Source organism: Vidua macroura, chromosome 6, assembly GCF_024509145.1.
Source record: "Vidua macroura isolate BioBank_ID:100142 chromosome 6, ASM2450914v1, whole genome shotgun sequence".
Taxonomy (NCBI): Eukaryota; Metazoa; Chordata; class Aves; order Passeriformes; family Viduidae; genus Vidua; species Vidua macroura.
Window position 1 is genome coordinate 56,702,830 of NC_071576.1, and position 11,865 is coordinate 56,714,694.

The following is an 11,865-nucleotide window of genomic DNA, read 5'->3' on the forward strand; positions in this document are numbered from 1 at the left end:
TTGTTGCCTTTTTTTGTTTCTGTTAATGATTCCGAGGAGGTTTCTCGCTGTCGCAGGGGTGTTTTTATTTCCGCTCGCTCGGGGAAGAGGCAGGTGCATCCCCGGAAAGCAATATTTTCTCATCACATGCCAAAAAACCGCAGCCAAGGAGCCCCGTGCTCCCTGTCCCCAAAGCCCTGCCGGCACTACCGGACTCTTTCTCTACGGCAATAGCTCCCGTGGCCCCGCACAGCCACGCCAGGGTTTTTTATTATTATCAGCCATTTTAAAAACAAGGAATAAAAGGATATTTAATGAGCCAGCCCGGGGCCGTGCGTGTGCTTTGTTTGGTGTCCAGGGATGGAGCAGCCCCTCCAGGGCTCCTGATCCTCAGGGTCTCGGCCTTCCCCCCCATCCCGAGGGAGAGAGAGAAGGGGGTCTGGTAAGAGCTGAGCCTGGCCCAATTTTGGGGAGGCTCCAATTTGAGGCAAACTCTGCTCCCACAGAAGGTAAGGATTTTCCAGGCATGGGAAAAGAGGCTCCAGGGAAGGAGTTGTGGGTGCTGGTGAGGTTTGGGATCCAAAGGAGGGCACCTGCACACTCCAGGGACACCTTGGTTTGGGCTCCACTGTGACAGCCGAGGGTCACAGCAGCCATGGCCACCAGCCCCTCCTCACAGCAGAGTTTAAAAGGTGACTAAAAAAGAGACTTAGATGCTCCAGGTTCTTCAGGTACAAAAGCCTGAAGTCAGCACCCACAGAGTCCGTGCCCCTGGTCCTGGGGGCTGCAGGGGTGTCCTCTTAGCCGGGGGGACAGGCCAGCCCCAGTGTCCCTGGGGTCAGCCAGGGCTGTTCCCATGGGCCGGGGGATCCCCAGGGCGTCGCCGGCGTGGCCTCACCGTAAGCTGCTGCTGGCCTGGGAGCTGCCCACCCCCGGGTGCTCCGGGCTGTGCCGGTTCTGCGGAGGAAGGACAGAAAGACCCTGTGAGAGCTGCTGGGCAGCAGCCCCTTGGGGATGGCCACTCACAGCGCCCCTCCGAGGTCCACGGGCTGAGCACTGCAACCCAGCCTTGCCACTCACCTTCTTTTTCTTCTTCTCTTTCTTCTTCCTCTTCCGCTCTGGATCCTCCTCTTTTTTCTTCTTTTTCTTCTTGTGGTCGGAATCCGAGGGGGTTTCTGGAGAAGCGGAAGCGCCGGATGAGCCGATGCTCTGCCGGTGCTGAAGGGGAGCAGGGGGGCGGCTGTGGCACCCTTACCTGGGGGGACGGGGTCCTGCGTGCGGCTCTGTTTGTGCTTGTGCTTGTTCTTCTTCTTAGGCGGCTGGATGTGCATCAGCCGGCACTGCTCGGGCAGCTGTGGAGAAAAAGGGCTGGTCAGGCCACGCCGGGCCCCTCCCGCCCCCCCCGGCTCCAGGCCCCGCGGCTCACCGGGCCGGCGTGCAGGCGGAAGCCGGTCAGCATGGCACCCGTGAGCGGGGTGAAGGAGCTGCCACAGATGGGCGGCTTCTCGATGAGCGAGCGCAGGCTGCTGCTGTCGTGGGAGCCGGGCAGGTCGATCATGCCGGGCAGGTCGGGGAGGAAGTTGCTGAGCTTCTCCTTCACCTTCTTCCCGCAGAACTTGTTGTAGGCGTGCTCCAGGTTATAGTGTGTGATCAGGTTGGTGCTGCCCGTCAGCTCCGTAGTGCCTGTGCGGCCGCAGGAGAGGTTGGGGAGGGGGAAAGGCCCCGACGACAGCCCAGGCCCCTCTCCCCAGCCGAGCCTAGGAGCGGGCCCCCCTGCAGCCCCCGAGCACCGGGATCCCCGGCCCCGGGGCCCTCCCGCCGCCCACTTCCCCACCGGAGGGCGCGTTGCGTGACCCCGCCTCCGCAGTCTCATTGGCTCCTGGCGCCGTCAGTTTCCCCCGCGGCCGCGTTTCACCGCGCTGATTGGCCGAGCGCCGCACCCGCCCCGCCCCGCGGCCCGCCCGCACCTGGCAGCTCCCGCAGCAGGTAGAAGGGGCCGCCGGCGGCCTTCCGGGCCGCGTCCTCGCCCGGCGGCGGCGCGGCGGCCGAGGCAGCGGGCGGCGGTGCGGCTCCGGCGCCCGGTGCCTTGGCGGGCCCGAATCCGAGCGCGGCGGCGGCGGCGGGCGGCGGCTCGGCCGCGCCGAACAGCGCCGAGAAGTTCTCCATGTTCCCGGCGTGCCCCGCGCGGGGCCGCCCCGCCCCGCCATTGGCCGAGCACCGCCCCTACACCGCCCCTGCCCCCCGTTGCTAAGGGAGACTCGTCCCAGCCTTCTGATTGGCCGCTCCACTCTCTCCTCTCATTGGCCCGTGCGCGCACGGGAACGCCCGCCTCGCCGCTCGCCATTGGTCGGCGCGGGGAGGCCCCGCCCCCCGGCAGTGAGCGGGGCGGAGGGAAGATGGCGGTGGTGGCGCCGCTGCTGGCGCTGCTGTGGGGGCTGCCCGGGCTCTGCCGATGGCTCGCCCAGCCCTACTATCCGCTCTCCGCGCTGCTCGCCGCCGCTTTCCTGATCGTGCGCAAGGTCCCGCCGCTCTGCCGTGGGCTGCCCTCGCAGCGGGAGGATGGCAACCCGTGTGACTTTGACTGGGTGAGGCGGTGCGGCGCGGCCTGTCCCCGCATCCCTGGGCTGTCCCCGGCCCTGTCCCCGCACCCCCGGCCCTGGCTTGGCTCCCCTCCTGCTCACACAGCACCCCGGCCTGGCTGAGAGAGGAGATGCCCGGTTCCCCCTGGCGATGCTCTGCGGTGTTCCCCTACAGCCGAGAGGCCCCCCCAGATTCTGGTCGAGCCCATGGCCCCAGGGCAGCCCTTCTGCTCGCTGTTCTCCCCCGGGAGGGATGGGGGCTCTGGGCTCTGGCAGGGCCTTGGGGCCAGTAGGGCCTGGCATGGCCACAGGTCCCTGTGCCAAACCAGGCCAGGCATGGCTCCAAGGTGTCCTGGGCACTTCCAGCTCATGCTGTCCCTTCTTTGTGCCAGAGGGAGGTGGAGATCCTCATGTTCCTCAGCGCCATTGTCATGATGAAGAACCGGCGCTCCAGTGAGTCAGGGGGACTTGGGGGGCTGGGGCTGCTTATGGGGTCTCCTCCAAGGAGCTGCCTAGGGTGGTGTCTGGAGGACCCAGCCCTCCCTGAATTTACCCCCAGCCTTCTGGGGGCATCTGGCCCCATGCCTTATTCCTATCTCCACATCACAGTCACTGTGGAGCAGCACATTGGGAATATCTTCATGTTCAGCAAAGTTGCCAACGCCATCCTGTTCTTCCGCCTCGACATCCGCATGGGGCTGCTCTACCTCACGCTCTGCATAGGTGAGCCTGCATGTCTTCCTGCCCTAGATCTGCCTTCTCCTGGCTCCCCCTCACTGCTCTGGGGTGGAGGAGCTCTGTCTCAGGCCCAGCCTGGCCCTCCTGGCACTGGGGGGCTCAGGGTGCTGTCGTTCCAGTGTTCCTGATGACCTGCAAGCCACCCCTTTACATGGGCCCTGAGTACATCAAGTACTTCAGTGACAAGACCATCGATGTGAGTATCTTCCCCAGCCCTGGGGCTTTTGGGGGGCGCTGCCCTCGCCTCCCTAAGCCCATGCCCTTGTGGCAGGAGGAGCTGGAGAGGGACAGGCGGGTGACGTGGATTGTTGAGTTCTTTGCCAACTGGTCCAGCGAGTGCCAGTCCTTTGCCCCCATCTTCGCCGACCTCTCTCTCAAGTGAGTGGCACCACTGGAATCTTGGTGGGTAACGGGGCCTGTGGTCCCCTGCGTCCCTCACAGCCCTGTGTCCCCATCCTGCCCAGGTACAACTGCTCAGGACTCCAGTTTGGGAAGGTGGATGTTGGCCGGTACACGGACGTCAGCACCAGGTGTGGGGAACGGAGCCTGGGCAAGCAGGGCTCACTCTGGGGCAGTCCCTGTGACCCTCCTGTCCCCTCAGGCTGCCCGAGGGTCACTGTGGGCTTGTCCTGACACAGGTACAAGGTCAGCACCTCGCCTCTCACCAAGCAGCTGCCCACCCTCATCCTCTTCCAGGGTGGAACAGAGATCATGCGGCGACCGCAGATCGACAAGAAGGGCCGGGCTGTGTCCTGGACCTTCTCTGAGGTGGGTGGGATCCTGCAGCCCTCTGTTCCCCTGCCCAGCCTGTGCCTGGGAAGAAGGGGGGAGCACGAGGCCCCAGTGGTGCTGATGCTGCCTCTTGGCCACAGGAGAATGTGATCCGGGAGTTCAACCTCAACGAGCTCTACCAGAAGGCCAAGAAGCAGTCGAAGCCGCGGGAGGAGGGGCCTGAGGAGCCCCCAGCCGTGCCAGCGGCTGTGCCTCAGGAGACCAAGAAGGACAAGTAGAAGCTGCCCTGTACTGTCGCCCATCACTATGTCACCATCAGCCTGGTGGCAGCGGCCCCGCGGGCCTGCCCAGCCCTGCCCGGAGCCGCTCTCCGTGGGGACTTGTCCCGGCTGAGCCCCGGGAAAGCAGCGGTGCCCCCCGGCCCCGTGCGGGCAGGGCGGTAGGAGGGGCCCCGCCTCGGTTAACGCTCGCTCTCATCCATCGCTGACAATAAACGGTCCGTGCCGTGCCCGAGTCCCGTGTCCGTGTCCGTGTCCGTGTCCGTGTCCGTGTCCCCGGTCCGGGACCGCGTATAGGGGCGGGGCCCTTGCGGAGCTCGCGCGCTCTGATTGGCTGGGGCGGCGCGGGCGGAACCAGAGCCCACCGGGGGCTCCGGTGCCCTTCTCGGCCCCGCCCCTTCCGGCCCCGCCCCCCGGCGGCGCGCGCTCCCGGCACGTGGCCAGCGGCAGGTAGGAGGCGGCGCGGCCGCTGCTGACCCCGCGTCTGTCCCCTCCCTTCCCCAGGGCCCCGCTCCCCTGCTCTCCCCAGCCACACACCGCCGCGGGATCCCTGCGGAGCCGCTTCCCGCCCTCCACAGCAGGATCCCGCCGGGAACCCTCATTTCCCCCAGTGGCGCATCGCCGGGGACTGGCCCTTCCGGGCCCTCTCCCACAGCAGTGTCCCCACAGGGGCCCACCTTTCGCGCTGCCCTGGCAGCGGGGTACCTGAGCTCCCTTCTCGCCTCAGAGCGGCATTCCTGGAGCCCCCTTCCTGCTCCGGCGTAGGCTCCACCGCCTCGGCTCTCCCAGGATGGCTCCCCGTGGGAGGAAGCGCGGAGCCCAGCAGCCGGCGGCGGCCGAGGCACCGGAGACAGCGGGAGCCCCGCAGAAGCGGGCGCGGGCCCAGGCCGGAGACGAAGGCAGCCCCGGGGACATCGGCCCCCGTGTCGTCATCGAGCACTGGTGAGCAGCCGAGGTGCCGAGGGCGGTGTGAGGCCCTTGGGTGCCCCCGGGTCGCTGACCGCCGTGTCCCCGCAGCAAGAGCTGACGCGTGTTCGGGCGCAACGCGGCGGCGGTGAGCGAGGCCCTGCGCGGGGCCATGGCCCACCTCCCCGTGGACATCAACCCCCGGCCGCCGCGCAGGAACAGCTTCGAGGTGTGCCTGGTGAAGGAGGACGGCAGCAGTAAGTGCTGGGCTGGGGGGCGGCGGGGGCTGCCCGGCACCCCTGATCCCAGAATCCCCCTTATCTCTGCAGCCGTGGAGCTGTGGAGCGGTATCGGGAAGGGCCCCCCCCGCAAGCTGAAGTTTCCCCAGCCAGAGACCGTAGTGGAAGCCCTGAAGAGCAGCTTGGCATAGAGGTGTTGGCCAGGTGAGCGGGGATGGGGATGGGATAGGACAGGGATGGGACCAACAGGGACCGACTTCCCTCTCTCCACAGCCGAGCCAGGACCGGCACAGGCGGCATGAGCATCCATGAAGAGGCGAGACCAAGTGGGGGGCACCTGCCAGCCCCAGTCCCGTCCCTGATGCTGCAGCTCTGCCACTGGCAGACCCCTGGCTCCCTCCACACCCCGTTGTTCCCCTAATCTCCAATAAAGTTTAGTACTCCACAGCACAGCTCCAGCCCTTTATTCCAAGGACACGCAGCCCAAGGGGTACAGACACTGCTGGGGGGAGAGACAGAGCCAGCCCCCCCCTAGGTGAGGACATCCACCTCCTCTTCTGACTCAGATGAGGGACTGGGCCAGAGGCAGACTGTGCCAGGGGGCAGCAACAGCTCCCCTGTCCCCACATCCACCTCTTCCTCCTTGGTGTCACTTCCAGGGGTCCCTGGGGGTGCTGCCTGCTGGCAGCCCTGTGAGGACACAGGGGAGTCCCCATGCTGCTGCATCCCATTTGCACTGGTGGGCTGCCGGGGTGGGGAGCACTCGCTCACCTGCTCCCGTGCATCCACATCCTGGGGGGTCTGTGCTTCTGTCACCCCCACATCCCCCACCAGCACTGCCGGAGGCACGGCGGGGGGCTGCGCCTCCCGCACCACCTCCCAGCACCCCCAGCGCTCCACCTTCCGCAGCCTCATCCGCCCGATGGGGCTGGGGTGTGAGTGCCCCAGAGAGTGTGGCTGCCTCTGGGGGGACACCCCAGAGCTGGCACTGCCAGGCTCAGCTGTGTCAGGTGCCACCACGGTGGAGACTTCCTGAGTGGAATGCAGGCAGGAGCGGTCGAGCTGCCGCTGGGGTCTCAGTCTCACCAGGCGTCCTCCCCAGAGCTGCAGTGACTCGAGCTCGGTGACACGGAGGCGGCGGGCGGCTGCCAGCACCTCGTGCACCTCCTCCTGCGTGACCTCCAGCTCGGCAGTGTAGAAGAAGCGCACCAGCTTGCGCAGCACCCCAATCTTCAGCCCCGCCAGCTCCAGCACCACCCTGCGACCCTGGGGGGGCAGCTCCCGGCCCAGCTGCTCCATGAAGAAGGGGCTGCAGACGGAGAGAACACTGCAGTGGGCCACCACTGCCTCGCCTGCAAAGCAACAGTGGCTGTTACTGCCCTGCAGCCCTTCCCTGCTCACTCCAGTCTTTCCTAGGGGATTGCAGAGACCCTGCCTGCAGCTCCCCAGGCGTGCTGGCCCCTCCCCAGGCAGTGCTGCCCGCTCACCTTCGGCCCACAGGACCGCATCGCAGAAGACGTCGGCTCGCTGCTGCTGCTGGTAGAGGTGCTGGAAGGCCGTGCGCAGCAGGCGGGTGCTGCGGTACAGCAGCTGCGAGGTGGCTGTGGGAGAACCCATGGCCGTCCTGCAGGGACAGACAGCGTCGTGCTGGGGACGCGGGGCCCAGCGCCTGCCTGCCCTCTTCGGGCGGTCCCAATGGTTTGGGGCTGGGATGTGGCAGGGCCGATGTCTGCAGAGCCCCGTGTGCCCACGCCCGGCCCAGCAGTGCTGTGGGACAGCCCGCGCTATCCCCGCGCTATCCCCGCGCTGTCCCCGCACTGTCCCCGCACTGTCCCGGTGTCCCGTCCCGGCCCCGCCGACTCGGCCTCCGCGCGTCCGCCAGGGGGCGCCACAGCCGGCGCCCTGAGGCCGCCGCCGCCTGAGGCGCCCCCGGCCCGGCCCGGGACCCGCCGCGTACCTGCCGAGGGGGGCGCGGGCCGCCGCCGAATCGCCCCGGGGGTGAGTCCCGAGCTCGCGGCGCGGACGCGGGGGCCGGTGACCGGGATCGGGGCCCTGCGCGCCCTCGCCTCGCACCCGCGGCCTCACGTGGCGCGGCGGCCTCGCCCCACCCATTGTCGCGCCCCGCGGCCAATGGCGGCGCGGCGGGAACGGCCCGGCCGCTGTGGCGGGAAGCGCGCTGGGGGCGGCACCGGAGGGCGCTGGGAGCGGTGCTCGGCGCAGACCCGCCTGCTGTGCCCGACCCCTGGCCGCAGCCCTCCGGTGCCGCGGTGCCCCTGCTCTGCCCAGGCGCTGGAGGCACCGCTCGTGTTTCGCCGTGTCATGGCGGCCGCGCTGAGGGCAGCCTGGGTGCGGCCACCGCCTGTGGTCGTCCTCATGCCTCCCTCATCATCATCGGGCCACGGACACCACAGCCAGGCCGGGGCTGCTTATGGTCACTGCCGTGGTGGCACTGAAGAACACGAGGTCGATAATGGGGAAGGTGCTGTCTGGAGCGTCTGCTGTCTGGAGCAGCTCTGGGTTCAAGGGCTCAGAGCCCCGCGATGCACCTTGGTTTGGATTTTCAGACTCCGCTGTGCCCTCGCGTGTGAGGAACGGTGTTTTCGTGCCCCAAGCTCCTGAAGGGGAGGATTGATGGTATTTTGGAAGCCATCCTTCAAGCAAGCGATGCTGCCCACTTAGTTTGAAAGTATTTTGTCACTTTATAAAGCACCCATTGTACAAACGTCTGCGTCAGTCGCTCCACACACATGAACAAAGATTATAATCCATCCCCATTGCCTGGAGACAGAGGCTGTTCCTACAAACAACCCAAGTGGGTGGAAGTTTCAGGAGCTGCAGAAGGACAGGAGCCTGAATGTCGCCATAGAGTTTAAATCTACAAAGTCTTCAAATGTGGTCTTGCAGAGGGATTTTCATCTGGTTGGACATGTGAGCGTGGTTTTTCTTCTCTGTTCTTGCAAAATGGGCACAAACCAAGGAAGAAAGTGGCTGGTGCCAGGCCTGGGCCAGCGGCCTTTGAGGTCACTGGCAGTCTGTCACTGCCCCCGGGTGGCTTGGAGCCCAGCCCAGAATACCAAGGGATGCAGCAAAACAAGTAATTTCATATCAAAGTGCTATCATATGCTCATAAAAATAGAAGGAAAATAGAGATGTTTCCTCCCCCACCCCTTGCAATCCTTTGGAATTACAATGATCGGAGCTGTCGCCTGGAAGGCCTGAACTCACTGGGAGTGCATGGATCCAGGTGCCATGGAGTGCCCTGTGACAGTGAATGGGACCACAGTGGGACAGGGGGCAGCCACATTCCAGCGAGCAGGGCTGGGGTGCTGGGGTTTTACTGTTTCAGCACTAAACCCTGCTAGGCAAAGCCCCACTCCACTGTACCCCAACAGCTGCAGCGCTGCTCCCTCCCTCCCATCACCAGTGGCTTTGTCTGCCCCTAAAATTCACTGATACTTGAACTGGCAACCGAGCAACCACTCCCATTGCAGGTACACAAAAGAGGCCTTTTATGAGTGTCATTTTTACTAGTATCCAAAGCCAAATAACATAGAGTAGAAAAATTTGCCAGCAGCCTTTTGTCCCATTCACCCCTCTCTCTAAATTCCATTTCTGCTACCAGATTTTCCTGCGAAAAAGTATGGGATTGAAGTTTTCACAGCAAATCGTGTCAGACCCTGAATTTTTCTGTCCACCTTCAGGTGCTCAGAGGCTGCAGACCTGCAGCACAGCTGGTGTCCTTGGCCCTTGGCTGGGCGCAACCCTGGGTGACTCAGAGGGTTGGGAATGTCCAGCAGGGCTTATCTCCTGGTGGGATTCACTGCAGAGGGAGGGCAAAACCTAAACTGTGCTGTCTGTTCAGGCTCCCTCTGCTATTGATTGGAGGAGAGGCCTCCTCACAGGACAAATCTTGTCTTTCCAGTGTCTCCCAAGCCCTCAAATCAGCAGTTTCTGAGCCAGTTTCTGTAAGAGAAAGGAAATTCCCATCTCAAATCTCATAGCCAGGATCATTTTCAGCTATGTCGCCTTTGCCTGTGGTGCAGGACAGGACCTGCCTCTGAGTCCCTGCTCTCCAGAGGGACCTTGGACCCTGCACAGTGGCAAAAGGGATGGATGAAGGCAAGATCTGAGGCTGGGAAAGGCACTGGGAAAGAAGAGAGGAAGGAGAGACTGTAAGCGGCAATAGATCTTTGTGGAGCGGGGAGGGAAGGAGATTTCTGTGCACGCTTAAGTCACGTGTACATTTGGCCAAAAGATGTACCAGGAATTTGACAGTCTGAGGGCATGACAGGATGTAGCCAGGCTGAAAGCAGGATGGTCTGTGGGCATGAGAGAGCCCAAGCACGGTGGGAAGCAGGGACAACACCAAGCACATGGAGCTGCACTGGGAAGGTGTCAGGGTGGGCTCTGGGCTTGCTTTGTGGCCTGGCATCTTCCAATTGGAGCTGGAAAGCTCCTTCAGGCCCCGCTTCCCTCCTTCTCCCCCTTCAGCGCTGGCGTCCGACATGAGTCGCTTCACCCCCCTGGTGCCGCACTTCCCCTTGTGTGGGGAGGGACAACAACCTGTCGGGATTCCCATAGGAAAGGGGCTGCGGAAGGGCCTTGTTATCCTGACCTGGAACAATGCAGGTCATCCCCCTGAGCTGCCTGCGTGGACCCGGAGCCAGCAGCCTCCCCTTCCTCCTGCCCTCGGCCGCCGAGAGCACGGGCCTGCCTTGTAAACAAATTGTCTTGCTCTGTTCCGGTGGCAGCTGCACTTCTGGGCGTCTCATCTGGGAAAGGCATCAGCTGTAGGATGAAAGGGGATGTGCAAGATGTTATTACAAGCAATTACTGTAAAAGAGGGGAAACTTTCCCATGCTAGGAACACATCTCTCTTCTTCCCAGAACTCAGTGGGACAGGCTCCTCTGCCCCAGGAGTTATAGTCAAACAAGAGCATGATCCTCCAGCTGAAGCTGAAGGATCAGGGTCCAGCCTGCCTTCCAAAGTAAGCATGTGCTGCCGGGTGTTCCAGCTGTCAGGGCAGGGCTGGGGCAGGGCCAGCCTGGATAAACCCTGTGCAGCTCCATCCTGGGGACAGGAGGCACTCGCCCAACGTCAGAGGTGTGTTTGTAAGAGCACCTTTAGTCTTTGAAGAGGGCAGAGGGAGGGTGTGACTGTGCCAGGACCATGCATGAACCTCCGAGACCCTGCTGCCCCAACTGCCTGGGGAAGAGGCCTTGAAGGATGTGTCATTGGTGCTGGGATGGAGGAGCAAGGTGTTTCTGATGTCTTTTCCCTGAGGGAGAGCTGTCCCTTGGGAGGTATCAGGTGAGCGAGGACTCTTCCTCCCAGAAGGAATTTTGAGAACACCTCCTTCCTTGTCCCTGAGACTCAGGGGATGCACTCACCTTCCTCCTTGTGTGGGCCAAGAGGAAGGGAGGGCAGATGGGGATAATTTCTAATCTGGGAGCTGTTCTCACTCAAGGCACAAGGCTGAGAGGGGACCCAGCTTGCTCATTTTGAGTGACAATGAGGATGAAGGGATGCAGAGAGAAGGTTTCACTGCTGTGGAATGGAGACACCCTCTCCTTCCTGGGAGATGTGGACCAGCTCTCCATCTGCTCCCAGCTGGTTGGATGGTCTATTTTACAAACCAAACATCAGAGAGGGTTTGGGGGTCCCATGCCCCGATCATTTCCCTAGATGTCCTCTTTGTATGCATAAAATCCCATTTCACCTCATTACACTTTTCTGCACCACCTTTAGCAATCCCCACCGAGAGCTCGGGATCACCTCCTTCACACCTCCATCCGCAGGCTGTTATCACATCCTTCCTGCCTCCCAGTGCATATTTACCCCAGGAATCACCTGTCCCACCCAGAACAGTCCCCAGCTCTTTTCCTCTATCATTATCTCACCGAGAGTTTGGCAGTCAGGAGCAGGCAGGGTTCTCCCGGGTGCCTGACCAGGGACAAGGCGGAAAACTGTCACCTTCGTGGGACCTGGACTTCTCCCAGGTGAGCAGCCCGGAATACCCGATGGGGCTGGCCCGGCGTTACTTCCTTGCCTCCCCGAGAAGGGGAACCCCTCCACCACAAAGGATGAGCTGTGGCTGGAGTCCCACCAGCACCTGCTCCCTAGAGGCAGAGGGAACGGGGTAACCTCCCGGGGAGTCGTGCAGCCCATCCTGCAAGGGAATCTTGCTTCTGGGTAAGTTCCACCCTGGACAGGGTAACCTGCTTTCCCGCCGCTCCAGAGGGACCGGCCGGTGGAGGCTCTACTCCGGGGGTGTCCCAGAGAGCCCCTTGCCGCACCATGCCGGGGCAGACCCGGACCTTGAGGAGGAGCTGGTCTGCTCCCGGGCGCCATGGCCCCGAGGTGGAGCCCATCTGAGGGTAGACCCCGGTTTGGAGAACATGCACCGCTGGGGC

At 63.4% G+C, this 11,865-nt stretch overlaps 4 protein-coding genes across 4 annotated transcripts; 2 read left to right on the forward strand and 2 right to left on the reverse strand.

The window, feature by feature from the left end:
• Positions 1-209: 209 nt before the first annotated feature.
• On the reverse strand, positions 210-2,239 carry MED19 (mediator complex subunit 19). Its single transcript, XM_053979370.1, has 5 exons — positions 1,947-2,239; positions 1,406-1,662; positions 1,235-1,331; positions 1,060-1,154; positions 210-936 (listed from the first exon to the last, which is right to left on the reverse strand). The coding sequence occupies exons 1-5, from the start codon at positions 2,143-2,145 to the stop codon at positions 874-876; spliced, it is 711 nt and encodes a 236-aa protein (XP_053835345.1). The 5' UTR covers positions 2,146-2,239; the 3' UTR covers positions 210-873.
• Positions 2,240-2,276: 37 nt separating this feature from the next.
• TMX2 (thioredoxin related transmembrane protein 2) lies at positions 2,277-4,541 on the forward strand. The gene is made up of 8 exons (XM_053979369.1): positions 2,277-2,564; positions 2,951-3,011; positions 3,168-3,281; positions 3,416-3,492; positions 3,568-3,674; positions 3,761-3,826; positions 3,935-4,064; positions 4,169-4,541. Exons 1-8 carry the CDS (start codon positions 2,376-2,378, stop codon positions 4,304-4,306), a joined length of 882 nt encoding a protein of 293 aa, XP_053835344.1. The 5' UTR covers positions 2,277-2,375; the 3' UTR covers positions 4,307-4,541.
• A 114-nt stretch (positions 4,542-4,655) lies between these two features.
• SELENOH (selenoprotein H) lies at positions 4,656-5,898 on the forward strand. Its single transcript, XM_053979371.1, has 5 exons — positions 4,656-4,756; positions 5,034-5,248; positions 5,324-5,469; positions 5,542-5,655; positions 5,725-5,898. Exons 2-4 carry the CDS (start codon positions 5,097-5,099, stop codon positions 5,640-5,642), a joined length of 399 nt encoding a protein of 132 aa, XP_053835346.1. The 5' UTR covers positions 4,656-4,756; positions 5,034-5,096; the 3' UTR covers positions 5,643-5,655; positions 5,725-5,898.
• A 15-nt stretch (positions 5,899-5,913) lies between these two features.
• Positions 5,914-7,563, reverse strand: BTBD18 (BTB domain containing 18). The gene is made up of 3 exons (XM_053980736.1): positions 7,409-7,563; positions 6,939-7,075; positions 5,914-6,803 (listed from the first exon to the last, which is right to left on the reverse strand). The coding sequence occupies exons 1-3, from the start codon at positions 7,561-7,563 to the stop codon at positions 5,983-5,985; spliced, it is 1,113 nt and encodes a 370-aa protein (XP_053836711.1). The 3' UTR covers positions 5,914-5,982.
• Between the last annotated feature and the right edge of the window lie 4,302 nt (positions 7,564-11,865).